Here is a 25,877-nt window from a genome sequence, read left to right as displayed (position 1 = left end):
ACAAAATTACATAAAAAGTCAGGAAAGCTAGAACCTAGAAACTGCTCAAAGCCGAAGACTCCTACTTTCTCTCCAGATTCTCCTCCTTCTATTGAGTATTTGTCTCCTATTAAAAGGCTTAGGACTTGTCTAACATCTGACACATATACATCCTTGAATTGACTCTCATTTATAGCTCATACAAACCAGCTTTTAGTATAGGAATAATTGAAAACTAGCTATTATCAGAATTTGTAACTGAACAGCTCTTCTTTATTTTGTCATAACTTCTTGTCGAAACCTTCAAATCACAAGCTGTAAAGACCATTAGAAAGAAGACTTCCAGGGCTTTCCAACCATATGGCCCATTTTCTAATTTATTCTGAGCACTTCGGGACAAAGCTCACAAGTTAGCTGTTCTACAAGGGCCTCTTCGGGCGGATCTTGGGCCACTTGTTATAATATTCAAAATAAAATGATTTCTTCACGCCCTTACTTTCATCCTGAAATAATTGACAAACAACAAAATATCTTGTGATGCATAGATATTTTAAGTCAAAAACCTAAGTGAAAGAGGGCATATAAATATAACTTTATGAACTCAACAACCTGCAATAATGTTGGGAAGGAGGAAGACTACCTCATTAAGCAGTTCGTGCGATCGCTAAAAGGAAATGCCTTTGACTGGTACACCGACCTTGAGCCCGAGTCTATCTACAGTTGGGACCATCTTGAAAAAGAATTCCTCAACTGCTTCTACAGCACTCGTTGCACCGTAAGCATGCTGGAGCTAACGAGTATGAAACAGTGGAAAGATGAAACTGTCGTCAACTACATCAATAGGTGGCGTTCATTAAGTCTAGATTGCAAAGATCAGCTTTCTGAAATCACCGCCATTGAGATATGTGTTCAAGGTATGCACTGAGGGTTACATTACATCCTCCTAGTCATAAAACCGAGAACATTTGAAGAATTGGCAACTCAATCCCATGATATGGAGCTGAGTATTGCCAATCATGGAAAGAATGAGCCAATCACCGACTTCAAAAAGGATAAGGTGTTCGCCCTAAAGGTAGACAAGACTGGAAAAAAACCCGCCAATGAAGCTTTTGCCTTCTATACTACCCCCATCAAGACCTCCTCCGCACCCGTCGAAATCTCCTCCAAAAACAAAACGAAAGAGATAAAGAAAGGTGAGCCTTCTCTCACCCAAGATAGGTACAAAAACACCTTGAGAGAACTAGAGTAAAAGACATACCCTTTTCTTGACTCTGACGTGGTTGGAATACTAGATGACTTGCTAGAAAAGAAGGTGATTGAGTTACCTAAATGCAAGCGCCTCGAATAGATGAATCGAGTTAACGATCCCAGGTACTGCAAATACCATCGTATCATAAGTCATCTTGTCAGTAAGTGCTTCATCTTCAAAGAGTTCATCATGAAGCTAGCATAACAAGGGCAGATCAAACTTGACCTTGAAGACACGGCGGCCATACATACTACTACGATTTCGTTTGGAACCTTCGATCTCGTGCCTCTCCAAGTGACGCCTGACCATTCTCGTCCATGCTCAGGCTACATGGCACCTTCAGCACAACCATCGATGGGGGCAAGCGACCAAAATGCACTTACCGATGATGATGAAGGGTGGACACTGGTGACCTATAAAAAGACAAGGAAGCTAAGACCACAAGCCACATAGCCAAAGGTGGAACAGGGAGAAAGCACCACTAATAGTGGTCTTGGCAAGTCCCGATGACCACAAGGTGCAAGTAAGCAAGAATAAAGGCTTGAAGCTTCAACCACATGAGTATGCCACTAGCTGTGCTGCCCATGACGCAATCAACTTCACTGACGAAGACTTGCTACTCCTCACAATCGTCATCTCTTTGTCTCTGGGTACGTGAGAGAGAACAAAATCAACCGCATGCTTGTGGATGGTAGGTCGGCCACAAACATCATGCCAAAGTCAACAATGACCTCAATCGGCATCAAGGTGGATAAACTATCTCGAAGTCGTCTCCTAATCCTAGGTTTTAACCAAGGATGACAAAGAGTGATGGTCATGATCCGAGTGAAGATAACCATTAGTGAACTCAAATTAAGCACGCTATTCCACGTGATTGATGCAAGAACTTCCTACATCTTGCTCTTAGGAAGAACTTGGATCCACGAGAATGGAGTACTGTCGTCCACCCTTCATCAATGCTTAAAGTTCTACCAAGAATGAATAAAGGTGATACAAGGCAACACCAAGCCATTCACCGAGGCCAAATCACACTTCGCGGACACCAAGTTCTAAGTAGATGAAGACATGGTGTCCAAAGCTCTTCCAAAAGAAATCAAATCCACAGGTAAAGTCGTACCTAAGAAACAAGAACGGCAAGCCCTGCCTAAGAAACAAGGAAGGGAAATTGTGTCATCTTCAAGCAAAAACGACGATGAGTCTGATAAGCCCACAACAATCAAAGGGAGTGTGACACCCTCCAAATGACCAAACACACCCGTCTTCCGATACATTCCAATGTTGAAAAGAAAGAATAGGCAATCCTCATTCGAAACTAGAACAAGCAAAGCTAACACACAGCTGCACAAGGACGATGTAAAGCTACTCAAGACAAATGTAGTTTTACCTCTGACACAGTTAGGCAACGCTAAAGTTTCAAAACCACCACAAAGTTTTGTAAAACCCCTGCCAAAGGGGGCAGAACCAAGCTCTCTTCCAACCAAGAAGATCGAAGAAGGTTTCGACCCAAAAGCCTACAAACTCATGTCAAAGGCTGGGTACGATTTCACCTCCTCTTCAAATCTTGGAAAGAAGAATGCAAGCATCATCAACGACAAAGAACGGGACCTCATCGAAACTCAAAAGAAGTTGAATGAGCATAGTTACGGAGTTAACAACAACAAAGCAGGACTTGGTTTCACACCAAATACACCAGTGAAGATTTCAAGCAAAACAAAAAATGTTAGCGCTCAACACATCAGCATGAGCGTTGAATAAGATCAAGAAGAGCCTACACCTACCCTTCGAACGTTAGTCTTTGATAGGCTGAATCGTTCAAAACCTAGAATTTCGGCACTTGATCGCATTGGTAGTTAAGACCGAACTTCCATCTTCAAACAGCTTAACACACTAACACCCCAAAGTTATGTTTTCGAAAGGTTGTCAAAACCTAAGAAGCAAAGCAACATGGCTATCTCTCCTCCGTAACGGTCGACCTTGGAAAAAAGCTTGAAGAAACCAAGAAGTTTTCTAAGAAGAGGAAGATAACACCGAAGGAAAAAAAAGCTTGACGGTTTAGCAGAAAAAGACAACATTCGAAGCTCGATTTCTTCAAGGATGAAGCGCCAAGCAACCTTGGAAGTCAACATAAAAGGACAACTAAAGGTAAAGAGGAGCATCATCGTACACACTGGCCAATCTTCACGCTAACAAGCCTAAGAGGATGGCACTGAAGAAGAGGTCCAAGACATCTTCCACATCACGATCCAAAAAGACAAAGAGAACAAAACCCCTACAGAAGACGTCATTGTTACACCACCACAACTCGAGGATGGAGGGCAAGCCACGATAGATGATCTCAAGGAGCTCAACTTAGGCACAAATAAGGAGCCGAAACCTATCTTCGTAAGTGCACTGCTAAGTGTGGACGAGATTAAAGAGTACAACCAACTGTTATTGAAGTACAAAGACGTCTTTCCTTGGACTTACAAGGAAATGCCCAGCCTTGACCCTACCATCACCGTGCATCGTCTCATCCCACAAATTGAGGTCGAGATTGACAAGCTAATCGAAGCATGCTTCATTCAAGAGATACAATACCCTAAGTGGATATCCAACATCGTCATTGTCCTTAAGAAATGTGGACAAATAAGTGTTTACATAGACTTGCGAGACCACAACGATGCTTGCCTGAACGATGACTTTCCCTTACCAATCATCAAAATCATGGTGGACGTGACCACTGGCCACGAGGCATTATCATTCATAGACGGCTCTTATGGATACAATCAAATCCGCATGGCTCTCAAAGATGAGGAACTAACAGCCTTCTGCACTCCAAAAGGTATCTATTACTGCAAGGTAATGCCCTTTGGCTTGAAGAATGCTAGAGCTACATATCAATGCGCAATGCAAAAGATCTTCAACAACATGCTACACAAAAACATAGAATGTTACGTGGACGACATAGTTTTCAAGACCAAAAAGAGATCTGATCACAACAAGTCACAATTTCACATTGGAAAATTAAGCAGATGACAACCAAAATGAAAATGAAGCATAAAAGGTTAGAGGTTCTGACTATAAAAATTGAATTTGTAGACCACGACAAGAAGTCTTCATGTTGAAAGAATTGGTTTCTAACTTGGATTTATACTAGAAAAGATTGTATAGAATACATACCAAAAAGAGTGTAGTATTGTAAACATTATCACATAACCAATCCCAATGACTCTTTGGTCTCTCATTCCATATCATATCATTTGGAAGCTTAGCTCGTCCTCTCGCAGGTGTTCCACATGACAAGTAGTGTAGATGCAACCAGTGCCTACATTAAGAGTACAACTTTGCCATCTTCTTGTCATTACATGAGCACCAAATGGACGTGTTTTTTTAGCAAACACTGAAATGAGCACATTGGGATTACTACCATTGTCGTTTCTTTCTAGTCGGGAGAATTCAGTCTTAACTTCACATAAATACATTGAGCAAAAAGTTGAAGACTCGTATGCCAAGTGTGCTTCCATAATAGAGCCTTCAGGACGAGCTTTGTTACGAACAGATTTCTTGTATGAACCCAACAATCTAGATAAATGAACAATTGTTAGTACGTAGAAATAAAAAAAAAATAAGCAACTAATAGAAACATCATGGCCATTTACCTTTCTACAGGATACATCCATTGATATCCGACTGGTCCTGCCAATTTTGCTTCGCGTGGTAAGTGCACTGCTAAGTGAACCATGGGAACGAAGAATGCGCAGGAAAATTTTTTTTAGTTTGCACAATATGAGGACAATGTCTTCTTCCAACTTGTCAAGATCAGTAACAGTCAAAGTCTTTGCACATATTTGTTGAAAAAAAACTAGAAAACTCAACAATTGGACCATAGATATGCTTTTCCAAATATTTTCGAATTCCCACAGGAAGCACACATTGCATCAACACATGACAATCATGGCTCTTCATACCAAATATACTTCCTTCATCCACATTCACTTTATGTGATATATTTGTTGCATAACCATCTGGAAATTTAATTGATTTCAACCAATGCAAGAAATCTTTACGCTCATATGGCTTAAATACATACTGAGCCAAAGCCTTATCCAATGTGTTACATGCATTTAGTTTCAAATGCAAACTCTCTCTAATATTCATGTCTTGTAAATCCATCTGTGCCTTAAGGGTATCCTTCGACTTCCCCGTATTCTGCAATGTCCCAATCAAACAGTCAAATATATTCTTCTCAATATGCATAACATCAAGGTTATGCCGAATCTTCAATTTGGACCAATATTCCAACTCGAAAAAAAATACTCTTCCTTGTCCAATTTAATTCTTCGACATTCTGCTTCCTCTTCTTATCTTTATTAGTATGATGCTTGCCAAGTGTACGAGGTAAAAGGGAATCAAGTTGATCAAGTATGTCATCACCTGAGAATTCTCTGGGACGATGTCTCATAGGGGTGGGTTCAAAAAACCCAAAACTAAACCGAACCAAAGCCGAAAAAAATGGAACCGAAAAAAAAAACGAACCGAAACTGAAAAACCGAACCAAACTGAAATTGATTTGGTTTGGTTTGGTTTTTAGGGTTCAGAAATCAAACCGAACCGAAGTTTTTATAATTAATTATAAATTAATATCTTTATTATTAAACGATGTCATTCTTTCAGTCTGAAACCCTACCCCTTTACCCTTGGCCACCTTCGGGTCTTCCCTTCTCTCTGTACTCTAGTCAGAAACCCTTCCCTTCCCATAGCCTTCCCAAATCCCAAGTTCTCAATTCCCATTCGCAGCCTCCGCCATTACGCCGCTCCTCGCACCTACTACCTATCTTCGTCTTCTTCCTTACGACCTACGACCTGCGACCGTGCTACCCGTCTCACTCTCAGTCAGTGTCGCTGTCTCACTCTCAATCTCTCACCCTCGTGACCCGTGAAGGCGTGACCCGCGACCTCCTCTGGCTCTGAGTTCTCTCATCGTTTCCAATCTCGAGTCTTTCGACCCACGACTGCCTTTGCAAGGTTAGTCAGTCAGTCTCTCATGTTCTACAGATTTCCTTTAATAGTAATGCTCATTATTATTGTCAATTAGAATGCTTACTATTGTTGTCAATTGGAAGAATCTGATGGGTGAGGAAGGGGTTGCCAATTAGAAAAAATAGGAGGTTTTAATTTAAGGGTTTGTAACCATTAGCTATGCATCTGAAGTCTGAACATACATACCCTTATGGTGTAAAACTGGGTTCGACTTCGATACTTTGTGTTCCCATACAAATATGAACTATCTTCTTCTTCAGCCATCAGTTTGATAGCCGATTCAATAAATTTCTTTTTCACTGATATGTTACAACACTGTTGTTTAATGGAAGCCGAATTATCAAAGCAATGGTGATAAAATCGATAGACGAAAATTCACAAATTGTGATGCAGGCCCTGCAGATTATGGTGTCCCTGTCAATTCACAACTCGATTTCAAAAATTGTGTGTATTGGAATGAAATTATTAAATACATGTATTTCAAATGATTAATTGTAACTAGTCATTTCTGAGAGTGTTTTATAGAATAGTGATTTTGTATATGCTGGTTTTGGAAAGGATGGAAGGTACCAAAAATGGTGATGTTTGCACAGAACCATACCGACCGAGTTTCGGAAAGCTTAGTCAGCCCTTATCTCCATTGGAGTTAGTTAACAAAAACCATACCCTTATCTGCATTAATAAGATATGAATTTACAATAGTAAATATATAGTTTCTTCTTCCTTATTATAATTTTGTTTCATACTAAAATAAAGGCTAGCTTTTGTATAAATAGATAACCCAAGCTGCAGCAAAGATCAGTTGTTCTGTAGACAATCTAAGTTCTCACGTTCTGACATGTTATCCATTCACTGACCCATTGGATGTTATGTTCTGTTCTTTACAGCTATATGTTATGTAATTGGTGTATGGGAAAGCTTTATGAATCGTGATTTAGGGTCGTTCTCTAATTGAATCTTATTATATGTTTTGTATCTTAATTAAATTAGCTTGAGCTTGAAAAGAATGTGTGTGCTTGAGGACTTGAAGAGAAGAAGTGTGTGCTTGAGGACTTTAAAGTTTGGACGTTATGTTTATTTTAAGTGTCGAAGACTTGAGTGTGATTGTGTTGGAGATGTTAAAATTTCATATTTCAATCTTTTTTTCATTTTTTTTTAAAAAAAAAAAAAAAAAAAAAAAAAACCAAACCGACTAAAACCAAAAAAAAAAAAATAGACCAAATCGAAATTTCGGTTTGGTTTCAGTTTTGGCAAAAAATCGAATCGATTTGAACCGAACCCAGCCCTAATGTCTCATCTCTCGGCGACCATTAAAGAGTTGAAAATTTTTTAGCCATGAGTGATTCATAGGTAAGTAACGACGGTGCCCAATGTGACAATACTTGTCTCTCAACTTAGTGTAAGATCCATCCTCATTGCACACTGGACATGCCAACTTGCCATGAGTGCTCCAACCTGATAGATTTCCATAAGCCGGGAAGTCATTAATGGTCCACATAACAGCTGCACGCAAATTAAATATACTCATAGTCATCTTATCATGGGTTGGAACACCATTTTCCCACAGTTCCTTAAGCTCATCAACCAATGGATGCAAATAAACATCAATCTCATTTCCAGGTGCATTTGGTCCAGGAATTAATAAGGTCAGAATAGAAAAAGGTTTATTCATGCATTTCCATGAGGGCAAATTATATGGAAATACAACAACTAGCCACATACTATACGGCTTACTTATATCTGAATAAGGAGTGAACCCATCACTCACAAGGCCCAATTGGACATTTCGTGGGTCTCAAGCAAAATTAGGGTACATTTGGTCAAATTTTTTCCAAGCATTCGAGTCTGCTGGATGCCTCATTGTGTTCCCATCATTGATTCTTTTCTCCTTGTGCCACCTCATGTCTTTGCTCGTATGTCTCGATATGAACAACCTCTATAGCTTTGGCTTAAGTGGAAAGTATCGCAACATTTTTCTTGGAACTTTCTTTCTCTGCTCATAATGACTATCCTTATACCTTGGCTCATTACAAACTGGACATCTCTCTTTCTTTTTGTGTTCTTTATAAAATAGTGCACAATCATAGTAGCAAGCATGTATATTTTCACACCCCAATCCAAGACTTGTCAATATCTTCTTGCACTCATGAAATGAGTTAGAAACATTGTTAGGTTGGGGACACATCTTCTTCATCATTGCTAACATCTTATCAATTGCCTTATTTGTCATATGGTTGTCAACTTTAGTATGAATCAACTCTACGACGTATGTCAAAACTGTATATTACTTACATCCAGGGTATAGTTCCTTTTGAGCTTCACCAAGTAACATCTCATAAGTATCAACATCTGTCCACGCATTGGTCATATCACCACCCCACATGGTATCTTGGTTCCCCATTGTATCTTCATCATCATCATCATCTATTCCTTCAAAGACATCCTCAATCATATTAAACATGTTGACATTAGAGTTACTGGTTGGCTCATTGTTCGTAGATACCGAAGATTCTCCCTGCACTTGTTGGATATGCCCCCCATGATATATCCATCTATCATAATTCATATCCATACCGGAATTCAACAAATGGAGATGAACATCTTCAACTAAGTGAAAAAATGTGTTATGGAAAACTCTACAAGGACATGGTATTTGATTATTCTCGTTCACATGGTGACAAGCAATGTCAATAAATGACTTGATCCCTTTTCTATATTCGGAACGAAGGCGATCCTGACTACGAATCCATTGTCAATCCATGAATTAGATCACTTCAATCCTAGTATTGAGCTGCATACTCTGACATATTTCAATAGGTTGCCATAATAGAAAATATATATATGAATATATATGTAAAGTTGTTAAAATAGACGTATAATATAACAACCAAAAACTTCAAGAAGCTCAATTGAAAAATTCACATATCCCAACTCAACAACAACTAGATGCTAAAACAAACGTACTAGAAAATAGAGAAATCATACAAAAATCACCATGCTAGATACTAAAGTTGCAATAATCTAACAGAAAAACCACCATGCTTTCAGCATATACATGCACAATACTTCGTATTCATCATTACTATTTAAATGCAATGATTATTTGGCTAGCGGTAGCATTAATAATATGTCATTGTAAATTGCAAGCATTAAAGACAACATACCAACTTGGAGCTTTAGTCTTGTACTTAAGTAATCTTGACCTTGAGCACCTTCAATCCTGAAAATCATGAAAGTATAAAAATTTCATAAATGTACAAAGATAAATGTGCATTAGAGTATAGTTAAATAAGAGCGCAATCGTAAGATGCTAGATGGAGTCCACTCTGTGGCTCTTAATCCATCATCTTAAACTATCATATTCACCTTTTTCCCACCTTTCCTCTTCATGTCATATAAACGCTCTTTTTTCCCCGAATCACAATGAAAAATTGATGTTGCATACATATGGGGTGACTGATGCTGCATAACTGATGCTACATACATATGGGGTGACTGATGCTGCATATGACTGATGTTGCATAACTGCTATTGCATACATATGGGGTGACTGATGTTGCATATGACTAATGCTGCATATGGATATTAGACGATATGAGGTGACTGATGCTACCAGATTTTATGTTTCCTCTTTCCATGGTATTCTCTATTAAGTCTAATTCCTTAATTTGAGGAAGATTGACATCTAGATGACTTGTTGATAGTTGTATGCTAGCTACTTGTTGCACTCCCTTAATTTAAGGAGTGACAACTTTAGGGTTTACCGAGTTAGTAGGATTTGCCAAGGTAGGGTTGCTTGTAACCTTCTACCTCATTATATATCCCCTCTTGTACATTCAATCAATCTATGAAAAATACATTCAAACAAACTTAAAATTTCCAGAGAATTCTACGAGTGGTTTTCGGAGTTCTACTGGAGGGATGTAAGTAGTTTTAATCATTTCTTATATTTATATGCTACCAGATCTCCACCATCACCCCTTTTCAGCCAGCCAAAACACAAGAAAGTACACATCTAAAGAATTCCCAGCACAAGTAGCTAGTAAGAAATGGCACTAAGATCATTGTAGGCCCTACCCAAAAAATTTCAAGGCGAACATAGTCTTGACTCTTGACAACACCTCTCTCAAGAAAGACAACACGCAACTTAATGGTTACCGACTTCCAACATTTGAACAAAAACAAAAAACAAAAAGATAACACTTAGTCAGGGGACTAAGAAAAAATATAAAAACATATATTAACCACCAAGACCAAAATTTTGACTCCAAAAAGTAAAGAAGAATCAAGACTGGAACAGAAAACTCACTGCTAGTATAACTCTTCCTGAAGCAGAGAACAATTCACCAACAATAGGATCTTTAGCGAAAGAAAATCAGAATCTGGGGAACAATTAAAGAAAAAAAATCCAAAAACAATTAAAGAAATATAGAGAAACAAAGTACATTGTTGTCAACTGAAAGAACTTGAGAAAAAATAGAACTTCTCTTTCCCCAATTTGATCTTGTTATGTCAAAGAGATAAGAGAGTTAGTGAACGAGAATCAAAGGGTGGGAGAATGGCTGAGGGAGGGAGACGAAGGAGAGGTGGTAGTCGCCGTCGCTGGCAACCACCAAGTAGCCGGTCGTCGAAGTTAGGGTGAAGGAGTAGACGAAAGGGTGCTGAAGACTGGGAAGAAATGAGAATAAATGGATAGGTTTTGTTATTTGGGGGTTTTGATAATTGCATCTATATTTTTTATTTTTAATTCAATATTATATGTGAGGAATGGCCAGGTGGCCTTCCCTCTTCTTATGTGATGAATTTAACCTTGCGTCACTTATTAAAGTTTCATTTGGCAGTAAACTTTCCCGCCCACTTTTTTATGGCGAATCCAAAAGTATAAGTGACGCAAAATATTTTGGTGTCCTGCAAAAATCTTAAAGTGACGATTTTTAGAAAAGCGTCACTTGTTTTACCTATATGTGAGGAATTTTCACGCGCCACAAAAAATTCGGTCACTTAATCCATGTTTTCTTGTAGTGGGTGTTATGGTATTAGTTTTGGAACTTAATCTTCGGGTTCAATTTTATGATGCTAATTAAGAGAAAAATAGAATTTGACTAGAAAATAAGAATCCCTCCAATGTCTTTACCTCTAATTGCACAAATGATTCTTGAACTCGATCACATGTCGGTATTTACAATGGCTAGGTTGGCAATTATGCTGCCGATTAACTTGAAAGAATTAAAGAAGCTGACCGTCATTGAGTGCCCGGGTAAAGTCATCAATATCCTCTACGGTGTTGTACAAGTGAGGACTCGCCGGCGCACTCGCAGAGTCTCCTAAATGCCGATGAAGGGGTTGGGCACAATGGTGACCTGATCGGATAGCCACTCCGTGCTGGAATTACATAAGTTAGCACCAGCTGCTATATTAAAGCTCACTTGTATTGTACAGTGGAGGAAATAAAACGCTGTTTGTTCTGATACTTGTTGGTCAAGAAAAGTAGCTAGATCAGTAGGGTGTATGTTCCGCTACGTTGAAAGAACAAAGAGCCGCCCGAAAGACGTGCTCTGAGAACATTGGGGACAGATTGAAGGCTCTCGTATAGATACTTAGCAAGAAACGTCTGTGAAAAAGAAGTGCAAACAAGAGCATTTAGTGTATAAGCATTACATAAACAGGTGATTTGGCTCAAATAGAAACACAAAATTTGGTATATATTTGCTTAGCAATATTACTTCTAGGCAGAAGAATCCACAAGTTAGGTCTCAAGGGGCAGCTTGCATCTCAAGGGGTGGTGGTAGTGTTGACTTACAGGGATGAGAAGAGGGGAAGAGCAGCAACATCTAATAAGCTCCACAAGTTAGGTCTGTCACCGGTTATCATCAATTCCTTGGCCAAGTTCGTGCACGCAACATTTGGGAGCCTTGATATTTTGGTAAGGCCAATTAATTCAGCTTTTACGCCTCAAAGTTATCCGAAACACACAAGGGTTAAAATCAACACCCACCTCGCTGCCATTTATTGGGTACGAATGTCTCTCTTTCTTAAGTTGATGTGGCCTCACTATTTTAGAGATAGTTTGACATTGCCTCGCTGTTTTAGCAAGGGTTTTATGCGTGCATTTGGTGCCAGATTTATCGCCTTTATCATCTTTTGTGGTAGATTTGTATCGGTCGCCTTTATCATCTATAAGAAATTGATCACCGAAGAAGATGTACCCATCTGACACTTTCCCGTAACTCAGACCTTATCTTTTCCTAGTAACAAGATCATGATTTGTCAGTTTCTTTGAAACAAAATTAGCAGTTGATAGTCTGAACCGTTGCGGCATTTCCTTGATGTAAGATTTTAACTGCCAAATGCATCGCTAAATCTCCAAGTCCCCAATTATTAGCAAAATGCATCGCTACATTCTGGAAGGTGAGATCTCTAAAATCCCAGATGCATAACCTCATAAAGATACTAAACAACGTATCTGCATCGAGTTTCTCCGATGTAACCTACAGAAAAAGCGTTCAAGGAAATAAATCCTGAATATCAACGATATCAGCAAGGACACCAGCTGCTGTAGTATCATTGCCGGCTCCAGCTCCTTGAATCACCAGCGGTTGGTCTTTATAGCATCGACTGTAAACCTCCAACTGCAAATTCATAAACAGTTAAGAATTGCCAAGCTTCATCTGTGCTATTAACGAAATGATCAATATACGCAAATTACTTTTAAGTAACTTTGATTTTCTGTCCAATTCCACTATATGCTAACTATTTGTTTTGGAACTTTGATCGTCAATTCAAGATTCGTTCCATAAATGGTCAAACTTCTCTTTGTTATTGACCATTTCGTAGTGAAATCTATAATTTTGTCTCCCTCCTTATGTCTCCCAGGAACAAGTTGACGAAGAAATTTGATACATGACCTTGCTTTCCAGAATAATCTCATCCATGAAAACTCTAATACAAGACCTGAGGTGCGATTAATGAATTGCACAGTGTAAGGTTTATATCGCATGTCCACTTTATTTTCATTTGTGCATTGTCAAAAAATATCTTTATTTAACTTTCAAAAGTAAATTTGTAAAGAAATGGGCTTACAACATTGTCACTTCCTCTCAGCCTTCCTAAAGCAGAATCCTTGGGAAGCTCTTGAATGCCAACTTCACAACTACCAAAAGCTGGGATCAGTTAGTATCACACCAAAGGAGTCACTAAAATACCCAAGTTAGTATATGATATGCAAAATCACAAGCGTAACGTAGTAGAATGAGAGGATGCAACTCAAAATTCACAAAATTTTTACAGTACTGCATTCGGTTATCATGATCATGACCAAGTTAGTATATGATATGCAAAATCACAAGCGTAACGTAGTAGAATGAGAGGATGTAACTCAAAATTCACAAAATTTTTACGGTACTGCATTCAAAAGATTGGTTATCATGATCATGACCATAAAGAACAACAGAAATATACATATAATGCCCGCTTTCCACTTTGAAGGATCAAGAAGTCCTAAAGAGTTTTCAGAAGATGCATAAAGCCTCCTTTTAACATTTTCTGTTTCCTACCTTACTTTTTGTGTTGATCGTTCTAATATTCTCAGATGGAGTATGAGAATATAAAGAAGTTTGACTAGATGAAAGAGGATGAACAACTGCCTCTAAGCCATCTGTAACGATGAATAAACAACTTGAAGTACATTTGTAGTGTATTCTTGACAAAGATGTGTTTATTACCCTGATCTACAACATCTTATTCCTTAGGGTAACCTAGCTTGGGCCAATACCAACTGCTAGACAGACTACGTTGGCAAGCAACCAACCATGGGTCCACCAAGAAAAAAGTTTGGCGTGGTCAATTATGGCGAGATGCAACCTTTTTTTTTTTTTTTTTTTTTTTTTGTTAAAATAAGGATACAAAATTACCAAAATAAAAAGTTCTATACGTTGGCTTGCTTTCATCTATAAGCATTTATGTTTACAATTCAGAACAAAATTGGAAAATCACCAAAAATACATTTGAACGCATTTATATATACACAACACCTACCAATCTAGGTTTCATAAAATTGGTTCCAATGAATATTTCTCTCACCTGGATTCACACTGGACCCTTTTCTCTCTCCACGGAATACCAACAATACCATTATGGGGTGACTGTAAAATGAAGACACCGTCCTCAACAAGCGCCTTCATATTTTAACACAACTTACCAAACCTAATTTGGAAGTCTAACCGAGTCTTTGTGACCTAATGAAAAAAAATAGGTGCTTCGTAATCCAAACCATCCATTAACTGAATCCAAGTGCCTTACATATAGGGAACAATGGACCTTTGCTTATATGAACACATGCACACTGACAAACTAAGAAACAACGCAAACATAAATACACGCTCGAGAGAGTGCTTCTTTCAGCATATTGCATTTTGAACATAAATGTAGAAAAGAGTACCTTGAGTCCTCAATCACACAGACATAACGTAGCACCTTCCCATCCAAAGAAGCCTTAGAGACTCTCTCTTGGATATTTTTATCGAGCAATAATAGCCCACTTCCCAGAAAGTCTTCAATAGACATTACACTAGGTGCCATTTCTTCAGGATATAAACTCTCAATCTAAACAATGAAATAGCGATCATAAAAGTAATAAAATATAAGTTCACAACATGAACATAAGAGCAAGTGTGATAAATCATATATATATATATATATATATATATATATATATAAGCAGTAGATAGTACCAACCTTAATGGCATCCAAGTTAATGCGCTGACCAAGAAGCCTAGCTAGTATCAAAGCCTGTGTAAGATGGTATTAGAAATTTATGAAGTATTGCTAGAGCTTCAACATCAAATCATTTATATTCTCATCATATCGTTCGAGTTTTCTTTCATATTATGGCATTGTTGTTTGAACTTTCAGCTGATTAAAGTGAATTTAAACGCACACAAAAAACCATGTCCACACCTTTCTTGCAACATCCATCCCACTAAGGTCATCGCGTGGATCTGCAATTACAATATAAAGTCAAAAGTGACCACACTGACAAATGCTCACGAAGCTCAAGACATACTTCTTAGTCCTACTTATATACAGTGGGAGATAATAACTCAATAAATAAAAAGGATAATATAAACTTCAGATGATCAATCCGTGATTTACTACAAAGTTAAAAACATTCAAAACCTGGTTCAGTGTAACCCAGGTTTTTAGCAGAACGAACAACTTGACTTAGTAGCTTTCCACCTTCAAGCTCACTCATTACATACCCCAATGTCCCTATCACATGTACATAAGACGAAACATATATCAGTATGAATACTCAGTTACATGCAGGTGGCTTATGTTAAAAATGCAAGAAAGCCAAGGGAAAACTTTGGTACCACTCAAACTCCCGATAATGCGGTGGACAGGATCTCCAGATGACAGTATGCGATTTAAGGATGCTATGACAGGGAGGCCAGCACCAACCTACCAAATCTAAAATCAATTCAGGGGAAATTGCAAGAAAATGAACGTATATAGAGAGAAAGCACAATAAAATTATAGTAAACAATGAACACTACCAGTTATTAGAGTTTTATTCCACTTGAGCAAGGCATATGAATTAGAATTACACATGTATGTATCATGCTGGACAGATGGTGTGTGCAAATGAACAAATGGGTGTCTATGACAGTAATTAGCTGCTACAGAGGATGCAAAGGGTGACAACAACAACAAAATAAAAATGATGCAGGAGGAGGAAGAAAAGTAAAAAATGCAGGCCTTAAGGTAGTTTTCAATATAAAATCTTCTTTACATTTTCAGTTATGTACTATTGTTGCTCCTTTGAGCTACAGAACTGATCTAACTATAGTATTTCTTTTGTTAATTTGCGTGAAATGGTTTTAAAAAAAAAATATGGAATGAAGAGGCGACTGACTGTAATTTTCATAAGAAGTCAACAATAAGTTGGGGAAAATCGTGGATATGTTATGAGTAAACCAAAAATTCTGAGGTTCAATCAATTGTGATAAGAATCAGATTATAAGTCAAAAACGAAAGTAGACCATATAGATGAACAAGACTAAGCAATTCATCTCTAAACACACTCTACTTTTCATGTCCTGGTCATAATTCACAGCACAAATCAATAACTGGAGCAAGAAGTGAACTTACAGTTGACTCATGACGAATGTGACGTGGGTGAGAAACTAATTTGTCATAGTCCTCCTGTAGGTGAGAAATGCATAATGCATCTTTGGGTGGTGTGGAAGTTAAACTACCAGAAATCAGTGATATACAAGTAAAATGAACGAGAAAAGAGCAGAACGAAGCCCTTTTACCTCGTATTTACAATCAGAATGAACATTTGCATTGATTGCCGTAAGAATAAAATTTGTCACTATCAATATTTCTTGGTATTAGAACATTACTGAAAAAGTTTAGTACCATTGTTGAAGTAAGAGGCTTCTTATTTTCCATGACAACGCAACAATCCAAATCCACCGCTTGGGTTAGTACCGGAATAGTATCAGAACTGGCAGAGCAATCGACAAGTGCCAAACCTTTGCAAAACGAAAACAAAACAAAAATTTCAAACAAATGAAGTTGAAATCGTTCATTTTGGTGAAAAGATTGCAAAAGATCATCACACACGCCACGAACCTGTTGATTTACCCAAGAATGCAGCAACATCTACAATCTTTTTGGTTGATTCCGAATTCGTGAATACCTGGAACTCCCCTTTACAAAATAACAAATACTAAGCATACGAAACAAACACCAGCTAAAACAAAAGATCGAAAACCCAATTAATCATCTCATAATTTCACGGGGAAGTGAAGTTACCATAACCACTGAGCGTGGAGAGAGAAGCGCCATTCGACTTGGCCCGGCAAACTTCCAATAAAAAGTCATCAGGCAGCTCCATGGTGAAAGCGTCGGATGCAACGAGTAAGGATTTACTGTCGCTTACTCCCACTACTCTCAGGTGGATTCCCTGCCCCGTGCCCGCCCACATCAAGATTATCCCATCAATACCGCACATCAACAACAACAACAACCGGAGGCAATGAATTTGGAAGAATGATTGGGAAATGGAATGTAAGCAGTACCTGTTTGGCGTGAAGTGATCGGCAGGAGACAATGTGCTGGAGGAGCTGACGCCCAACGCCGCCGCAACCCATCAGAATCAGAGAGATGTTCTTGCTCATTGTTTTGTTTCTTTCTCCCAATGTTTGCTGTTGTGCTCCAATTCTCCTTCTGCCCTTCCGGGTTTTGGTTTGATTGCGGCTCCTGGGTTTCGGAGTTGTTTCTAGTTTATCTGTTTACTGTTTGGGAAATTTTATTTCCACCATTTAACCTAATTTAAACTTTAAATGTGAAACGTTTTTATTATCTTATTGTATAATATAAACTACATATTAATAGAACTGTAATTCTCAACCAAAAATCCTATAAAATTATCTTTTTAAGCCTCTAATCAAAACTAAACAAAAATAAAAAAAAATATGAACAATGTTGTAATTTCATACAAACCACGTTTTACTGTTTTTTGTAAAACCTCACCCGCATTATATTCTAATATATCTCTAATATTATAAAATGAATAACCTCTCTCGCCTCTGTCTCCACTCCATGTTCTCTCTCTCTCCTTCCATTTTAAAAACAAAAATGAAAAAAATGTTCAACACACTTCGTGTGTGTCCATATACTAGTTACTATTAAGTACAAGATAAAATTAACAAGAAAAGTAATTTATCAATAAATTCACACCCAATAATCAAACTAACCATCACGTAATTTTTCTTCAATGTTCTGTTCTAGCAAAAACCTTAAGATTGTCTCATATAGAGAAAAACAAGCTATATTTTACGGATAGAGGATGATTTTGAAGTTTTGGTAAACCCTAATCCCTCATAGAGAAAAACAAGCTATTTTTTACGGACAAACTGGTACTTAGCTATTTCATTGTGGATGTAAATTCCCGTCATCTTCTCCTTTGACGAAAATGTACCTGCAAAATAATAACAGTTGAATATCAGAGTGCGGAACAAACAAGACTACAAAATAATAGGAATTTTATTGAACAAATTGAGAATGCCAAGACGGCTACAAAAAACCTAAGAGACTACATTGTGAATAACTTATTCTCTAACTAAATTACAAGCTCTATTTATAGAGCAATAAACCAAAGAAACCCTAATGCGGAAGAGGGAGAGAGAGAAAAAGTCTCTTGGGTTGGATTTCTATTTTGGGGCAGATTCCAATTTTTGTAGCACCTTCATTATTGATGAATTGCTTGTACTTTTGTCCATTATGAAACTTGGGACTTTGGCTTGTTGTTGGATCTATTATAATATGTTTGGGAACATATATAAGTGAATAAATAAGAAGGAAAATTTTGGGCCCTTGTGGGTGTAAAACAAAAAATGTTTATGTTTACCCAAGTGTTTTTGTACAAGTTCAAGGGCATCTTGGGTTTTGTGAACAAAATTTGTTTATTTGGAGCAAGGTTTTGTGTTGAAGCTTTGTAGGTGAAGCTTTGGTGTTGAAGCTTTCTAGGTGAAGCTTTGATGGTGAAGCTTTGTAGATGAAGCTTTGTAGATGAAGCTTTCTAGGTGAAGCTTTGATGGTGAAGCTTTGATGGTGAAAGTATGTAGAGGGAGCTTTCTAGGTGAAGCTTTTTTAGGTGAAGCTTTGTAGGTGAAGCTTTTTTAAGTGAAGCTTTTCGGGTGAAGTTTTTTTTTTGGGTGAAGCTTTGTGGGTGAAGCTTTTTAGGTGAAGCTTTGTGGGTGAAGCTTTGGAGGTGAAGCTTTTCGGGTGAAGCTTTTTGGGTGAAGCTTTTTAGGTGAAGCTTTGTGGGTGAAGCTTTGGAGGTGAAGCTTTTCGGGTGAAGCTTTTTGGATGAAGCTGTTTTTTTTTTTTTTTTTTTTTTTGCCGCTTGACACGGTCTTCATTTGCTTGTTTTGTAGTGACTGTGGAAGACGGATTGCTTTCTGATTAAGAAGGGTTCCGGCATCGCTTGCTATGAATGTAAAAGAGTGAGGGCTGAGTTGGCTAAATTACCTCTTTATTGAATTCATTGCCAAATGGCCTTCATTACATAGGATGCCGAACGGCTATAGCTCAACACTTGTACATCGTGAGTCTATTTGTAGTAGTACTTCAAGTGATCAGCGTTCCATGGATGGCCAAGGGTCTTGCCATCGGAGCTTCTAAGTGTGTAAGAGCCAGGGCGACTGATGCCAATGACTTCATACGGTCCATCCCAGTTTGGACTAAGTGTGCCTTCACTCGGGACTCTGTCGCAGAGTAATCTTTTCTTTAAGACCCAGTCTCCTATTTTGAAAGAACGAGGCTTGACCCTAGAGTCATAATAGTTGGAGATGCGCTGCTTGTAGGCGACATTCCTTAAGTGAGCTTGGTTTCTGTGTTCCTCGACTAAATCCAAGTTGAGGGTGAGTTGTTTGTCATTTTCACTTTGAATGTAGTTCTGGACTCGGAATGTTGCTTGCTCGAGCTCAACAGGGACAACCGCCTCTGTGCCAAAGGCAAGTGAGAATGGAGTTTCTCCTGTTGAAGTCCGATATGAAGTGCGATATGACCAAAGAACTTGGGGTACAAATTCTGGCCAACAGCCTTTAGCTTTGTCCAAGCTGGTTTTCAAAGTGCGCTTGATTATTTTGTTGATGGCCTCAACTTGTCCATTAGACAGGGGATGAGCTGGAGAGGCAAAGCATAAGTTGATGTTGAACTTAGAGCAGAACAACCTGAACCTCTTGTTGTCAAACTGTCGCCCATTGTCAGTGACTATCGCATTGGGAATGCCGATTCTACAAAGGATGTTCTTCCACACGAAGTCTTCTATCTTTGCCTCAGTAATGGTTGCCAAGGGTTCTACTTCGGCCCACTTTGTGAAGTAGTCCACTGCAACGACTGCGTAACAGACTTTGCCCTTCCCTGCCGGCATTGGGCCGATCAAATCAAGTTCCCACTGGGCGAAGGGCCAAGGGCTGATCATAGGAGTAAGAGGCTCTGGAGGGGAATGAGGAATGGCCGCATATCGTTGACATTTGTCACATGAGCGGGATACTTTGATGGCATCCTGGTGGAGTGTTGGCCAGTAATATCCTTGGCGAAAAGTCTTGTGTGCTAGGGACCGAGATCCAGCATGATCTCCACAGACTCCCTCATGTATTTCCCCAAGGACGATTTCCGCCTCGGTAGGCGTAAGACACCTTAAGTATGGCAGGCTAAAACCTCGCTTATAGAGTTGATCATTGATGATCAGGTAGCGGGTAGACTTGTATCGAATTTGTTTAGCCTGGACTTTATCATTTGGGAGGATGCCATGAGCAAGGAAATTATAGATCGGGGTGATCCAACTATCCCCCTGTTGTAAGTTGCATACCTCTGCGGCCATGGTGCTTGGTGTTGCCAACAGTTCGACATGAATTTTTCTTCCAATCTTGTCTTCCACAGCCGAGGCGAGGCGAGCCAGGGCGTCTGCATGACTGTTTGCCGCTCGAGGAACTTGGGTGATCTGGTAGTGGAAGTGCTTGAGCAAAAGTTGTGTTTGCGCAAGATATGCTGCCATGGAGCTGTCCTTAGCATCAAAGTTGTTGGTAACCTGGTTGACCACCAATTGGGAGTCACTGAAAATATCAATTTGTTTAACCTCGAGGTGTTTGGCCAAACGTAATCCTGCTAGAAGGGCTTCATACTCGGCCTCATTATTTGATGCCTTGAATTTGAAACGAAGAGCATACTCCATTGCTACTTTGTCGGGTGTAGTCAAGACTAGTCCCGCTCCACAGCCCTGTTGGTTGGATGAGCCATCAACATACAGACTCCATGCTGGGGTTGTTGGTTCTATCTTCTGAGCTTCCGGGGGTAATGAAGCCACTGCTTCAGGTGTAGAAGCAATGTCAACCGGATATGTGAAGTCGGCAATGAAGTCTGCCACTGCTTGGCCCTTCTCAGCTGGCTTTGGTTGGTAGGAGATGTCAAACTCACCCAACGCTATTGCCCATTTGATCATTCGCCCTGAAGTGTCAAGACTTTGGAGTATCTGTCGAAGAGGATAATTGGTAAGCACGATGATGGAGTGCGCTTGGAAGTAAGGGCGGAGTTTTCGAGCAGACATGACCAATGCCAGAGCCAATTTCTCAATGTTAGAGTATCGTGTCTCCGCATCTTGTAAGGCTTTGCTAGCGTAGTAGACAGGTCGCTCAATATTCCCATCCTTTCGAATGAGAACGGAACTTACGGCTGAAGCTGATACCGATAGGTAGATAATGAGAATGTCTCCTACCTCGGGCTTAGAGAGTAGAGGGGCTTTACTCATGTACTCCTTGAGGTTTTTGAATGCCTCGGCACATTCATCAGTCCATGTAATGTACTTCCTACTTCCCTTAAGTGCTTTAAAAAATGGAGCACATTTGTCTGTGGCCTTAGAAATGAACCTGGTTAAGGCTGCCACCTTGCCAGTAAGGCTCTGGATGTCCTTTGAAGTTACCGGTTCCTTCATGTCGAGGATTGCTTTGATTTTCTCGGGATTAGCTTCAATGCCTCGTTGGCTAATCATGAAACCTAAGAATTTGCCAGAGCCTACGCCGAAGGCACATTTGTTGGGGTTTAACCTCATTCGATACCTCTTCAAAATAGTGAAAGTTTCAGATAGGTTGGTGATGTGTTGGTCAGCATGTTTGCTCTTGACTAACATATCATCAACGTAAACTTCCATGCTCTTCCCAATCTGCTCGGCGAACATTGAGTTGACTAGTCTCTGATAAGTCGCTCCTGCATTCTTTAGGCCGAAAGGCATGACTTTATAGCAGTATAGTCCTCTGTCGGTAGTGAAGGCTGTGTGTTCTTGATCCGAAGGGTTCATGAGGATTTGGTTGTATCCTGAGTAAGCATCCATGAAGCTCAGGAGTTCACACCCGGCCGTAGAGTCTATAAGTCTGTCAATAAAAGGAAGAGGGAAGCTATCTTTGGAACACCCTTTGTTTAGGTCGGTGTAGTCAACACACATTCTCCACAAGACCTTTTGAAGCAAAAGACTTTCTTTGGTCGGATTTTTCTTAACAAGGACCACATTTGCTACCCATGTCGGGTAATTGACTTCGCGGACAAAGCCTATGCCTTTGAGTTTTTCAACTTCTGCTTTCATTGCCTCGTATCGTTCAGCGTCATAAGATCTTCGCTTCTGTCTCACCGGCTTGATCTTGGGGTCAATACTCAAACGATGACAGATGACATCGGGAGAGATGCCTGGCATGTCCTCGTATGACCAGGCGAAGACTTCAGTGTTCTCTTTCAAAAAAGATATCAATGCTAACCGAAGGGGTGGTGACAATGTGGTGCCAATCTTCACCATGCGATCTGGATAATCTCTTGAGATAGGTACCTTCTCCAACTCTTCAGCAGGTTGGGCTTGCTGGGTGAAAGAGTCATCTCGAGGATCATCGGGTTGATTGTTGCTATCAGGAAGATCCAAGTTCGCTTCATCTAGGCTGGTCTTTGTGACTTGGTCATGTACAGACAGGGTTTCCTTGGGTCCGGGCAAGTGTTGTTGCTTAACTGAAGTCTTCCACGTGATGTCTTCCACGTGAAACACTTGGTGACCAGGCCTTAGAATTCGTTCACTGTTTTTCATGGCCCTATTGGAAGATTCAGATATGGGTGTGCCGCCGCTTATGGAATATATGACATTCACCTGGCGTTGGTTACGGTTATCCCTTTCAGGGTGAAGGAGGAATTGATCAATTTTTCCTTCTCGTGCCAAAGCTTCAATACGATCACGGAGGATGATACATTTCTCGCTATCATGGCCGTTATGCTCATGGTAGCAACAAAACATGCCCGCGTTATTCGGGGGCGTGTAATCTGGGTGCCTCGGCTTTGGCTTTGGTATCAGGTGAGCTATGCTGGGGTAAATGGCCGCGCATGTGGCATTCAAGGGCGTGTATGTCTCATACCTTGGGGTAGGGGGTATCTTGACGCGGGTTTGACCCGCTGCATTGACTGCCTGGGGGCGAGCGTTATTGTGGCGATACCCTTGGTTATCGGGATAGTGTCCCTTACTCTTTTTACTGAAATGAGAGTGGTGAGGATGGAAATCCTTCCTCTTGCCTTGAAATTGATATGTCTGTTGATTCGGCGAAGCATTATGCAAGGCATGGGGAGGTGCCACTGCTGTTTGGAAAGTCGAGGTCTTCTCATTTAGGTGAGTCTGGCTTCCACCTCCCACTTGTTGATAAAGGATGGTTGTAGGGGGTTTCTCCTGATATGTCTTTGCCTCGGCGGAGGCATGGTTATAAGCCTGCGCCATCACCTCAGAGTAAGTCTTCCAAGTATTGGCATTGATCATGTATTTAAAGAAACAATCACGTAGGCCTGCCGTGAAGGCTTTGAGGGCAGTCTTGTCGTCTGCCTCGGCACACCGGGAGTATTCATGGCTGAAGCGGCCAGCATACATACGTAATGACTCGTCTGGCTTCTGGCGGATAGTGTACAGGTCATCTGCAGAGTGCAAGCGATCGGTTTGGAAAATGTGTTGGGAAACAAATAGTTTCCTCAATTCCTCAAATGAGTCTACCGTCTCAGGTGTAAGACGACAATACCAATTTAGAGCTCCGCCAGAGAGGGTGGAGGGGAAGAGAAGACATCGCTCTTCGTCGGTGTGCATCCGGTATGCCATGGTGGACTCAAAGAGGTTAAGGTGCTCAATCGGGTCCTCTTTTCCAGTATAAAGTTGCAAGCCAAGCTTTTGCTTTGTCTTTGCTTGAAGGGGGGTGTTGAGGATCCTCCTTGTAAGAGGGCCAGGCCTGGGTTGGTTCCAGTCAGGTATTTCAGCCTGACGTTCAGCCTTCAACTTGTTTACTTCCTCAATAAGTTGTAGGACAAGGGGGTCCTGAGCGGAGTTATGTGCCACTGGAGCTTTCTTTCGTAAATCTCCATCTCCTCTTGGAATTAGGAAGGTTTGATCAAGGGCATGTGATTTTTCCCTGGACTCATTGTACTGGCTTCCAGGGTATGTCTGTCGGAACACCTCTGAGTCCCCTGTACCCTCATGTCTCTCTAGGACTTGTTGCCCCTTCCCCAAATTGGTGGCCGGCTCGGGCCGTGGCAGGGGACCGAGTCTCTCAGAAATCCTTGGGTCATTGATCTTTGAGCTTATATGGATGGAATTCTCTCGACGTTGCTTCAGGAAATCCCGACAATCGCGAAAGACGGCTTTCGATCCTTCTGCCCCTTCAGCAAAGAGGTGTCTCCCTCCACTTCTCATGGTTCGGGTCGAAGCAACTGGGTTAAGAGAAGCCTCATGTTGATTATCAAGTCGAGGGGTAATCTGTTCCCTATCAGGGATATCTATGTCGAATGCATGTGACCCTCCATGTTGGAGGGCACCCAGTTGATGGTTGACTTCCACGGGGGCAACAAGCTCGCGTGTCTGAGCTTGCCTAGCTTCGTGGAGTGTCTCGAAGAGCTTCTCATATTGCTCCTGGAGGACCTCATTCCTCATTGCTATCTTGTTGTTCTGAGCTTCTAACTCATCGACTTTAGCTTGAAGAAGAACTCGTTTTCCTTCCTTCTTTCGTTGCTTCGCACTATGTGCAAGGGGGGTGTCATTCTGTGTGCTGTGGCTTCCTTCGCTTCCCATGTTGGAGAGGGATGCCTGGTCAAAAGAAAGTGTACGAATGATAGAAACCAGCTTGACACAGCTGAAGAGAGTAGGAATAAGTGTCGTTCCCACAGACGGCGCCAAATGTTGATGCACAAAATCAGCGAAGACTTTGGTACAACAGAAAGTGTCAGGTTTTGTGACCTTCGCTTGGTTGCTTCGGTCACTAGTGAGGATAAGTACGTAAATGAATAGAGACAGAGAAGCAAACACAGGATGTACGTGGTTCACCCAGATTGGCTACGTCCACGGAGTAGAGGAGTTCTTATTAGTAGTGAAGGGCTTACACAAGTACAAAGGATCAAGCTCTCAATTTAGTGAGTTCTTGTGAATGATTTAACACAAATGGCATTAGCCAATATTGTGGGGGGATGACCCCTATTTATAGAAAAACTTGTAGCTTTGTCACATTGACATGTGTCATGTTATGATTGGTTCTTGATGTTGACACGTGCTGCGCTCTGATTGGCTTCTAATCTTGACACGTGTCGAGTAGTGATTGGCCTCCTGGTCGGAGGGGAACTCTTCTGGGTCCTTGACAGTATAGCGTTGGCCGGTGCTCGGTAGTTTCAGGATTGGTCAAGTATGGTACAAACAGTGCTCCCCTAAGTTCCCGAGTGAGGGAAACTCCTCGGTTGGGGACTTGCAAGATCCAATCCCTTGAGTAATCACGAAAGTTCTAAGTACCGAAGTGTGGTCTGATCTTCATCTGCCCTTCTCTGGAAGTACCTTTCCTCCATCCGGGAATGGTGTATTTAGCTGATGTTGACGCACAAGGTAATGTATCAATTTCACTTGAAGCTTAGTTGTAGTTTCGGGCTTAGTCAAGTGTGATACAAACCCTATAGTAGGAGTCCCCCAAGTCGCCGAGCTAGGAGATCTGCCGAAAGAGGTGACAGACAAGGTAAGCAGTCAAACTTCCAAGTAAGCAACCCAGGATCAGAGGTTTGACTTCGGCTTCCGGTT

At 40.4% G+C, this 25,877-nt stretch overlaps 1 protein-coding gene across 1 annotated transcript; it reads right to left on the bottom strand.

The window, feature by feature from the left end:
• Nucleotides 1–12,541: 12,541 nt before the first annotated feature.
• On the bottom strand, nucleotides 12,542–17,541 carry LOC126590777 (uncharacterized). Its single transcript, XM_050256286.1, has 12 exons — nucleotides 17,335–17,541; nucleotides 17,069–17,219; nucleotides 16,886–16,963; nucleotides 16,670–16,785; nucleotides 16,397–16,450; nucleotides 15,619–15,706; nucleotides 15,422–15,514; nucleotides 15,203–15,243; nucleotides 14,981–15,034; nucleotides 14,685–14,848; nucleotides 13,328–13,397; nucleotides 12,542–12,876 (listed from the first exon to the last, which is right to left on the bottom strand). Exons 1-12 carry the CDS (start codon nucleotides 17,431–17,433, stop codon nucleotides 12,751–12,753), a joined length of 1,134 nt encoding a protein of 377 aa, XP_050112243.1. The 5' UTR covers nucleotides 17,434–17,541; the 3' UTR covers nucleotides 12,542–12,750.
• Nucleotides 17,542–25,877: the final 8,336 nt, after the last annotated feature.

This window comes from Malus sylvestris, chromosome 11 (genome assembly GCF_916048215.2).
Source record: "Malus sylvestris chromosome 11, drMalSylv7.2, whole genome shotgun sequence".
In the NCBI taxonomy this organism is placed as follows: Eukaryota; Viridiplantae; Streptophyta; class Magnoliopsida; order Rosales; family Rosaceae; genus Malus; species Malus sylvestris.
The sequence above is the reverse complement of the archived record's forward strand: the minus strand, read 5'-3'. Positions and strand labels throughout refer to the sequence as shown.

Bases quoted from the DNA above. Each gene is read 5' to 3' on its own strand.
- LOC126590777 (XM_050256286.1), bottom strand. From the start codon at position 17,433: ATGAGCAAGAACATCTCTCTGATTCTGATGGGTTGCGGCGGCGTTGGG. The intron at 17,220-17,334 runs GTACTGCTTACA...GGCACGGGGCAG, and splicing joins GATCACTTCACGCCAAACAG to GGAATCCACCTGAGAGTAGT. The intron at 15,515-15,618 runs GTACCAAAGTTT...TACATGTGATAG, and splicing joins CATTATCGGGAGTTTGAGTG to GGACATTGGGGTATGTAATG.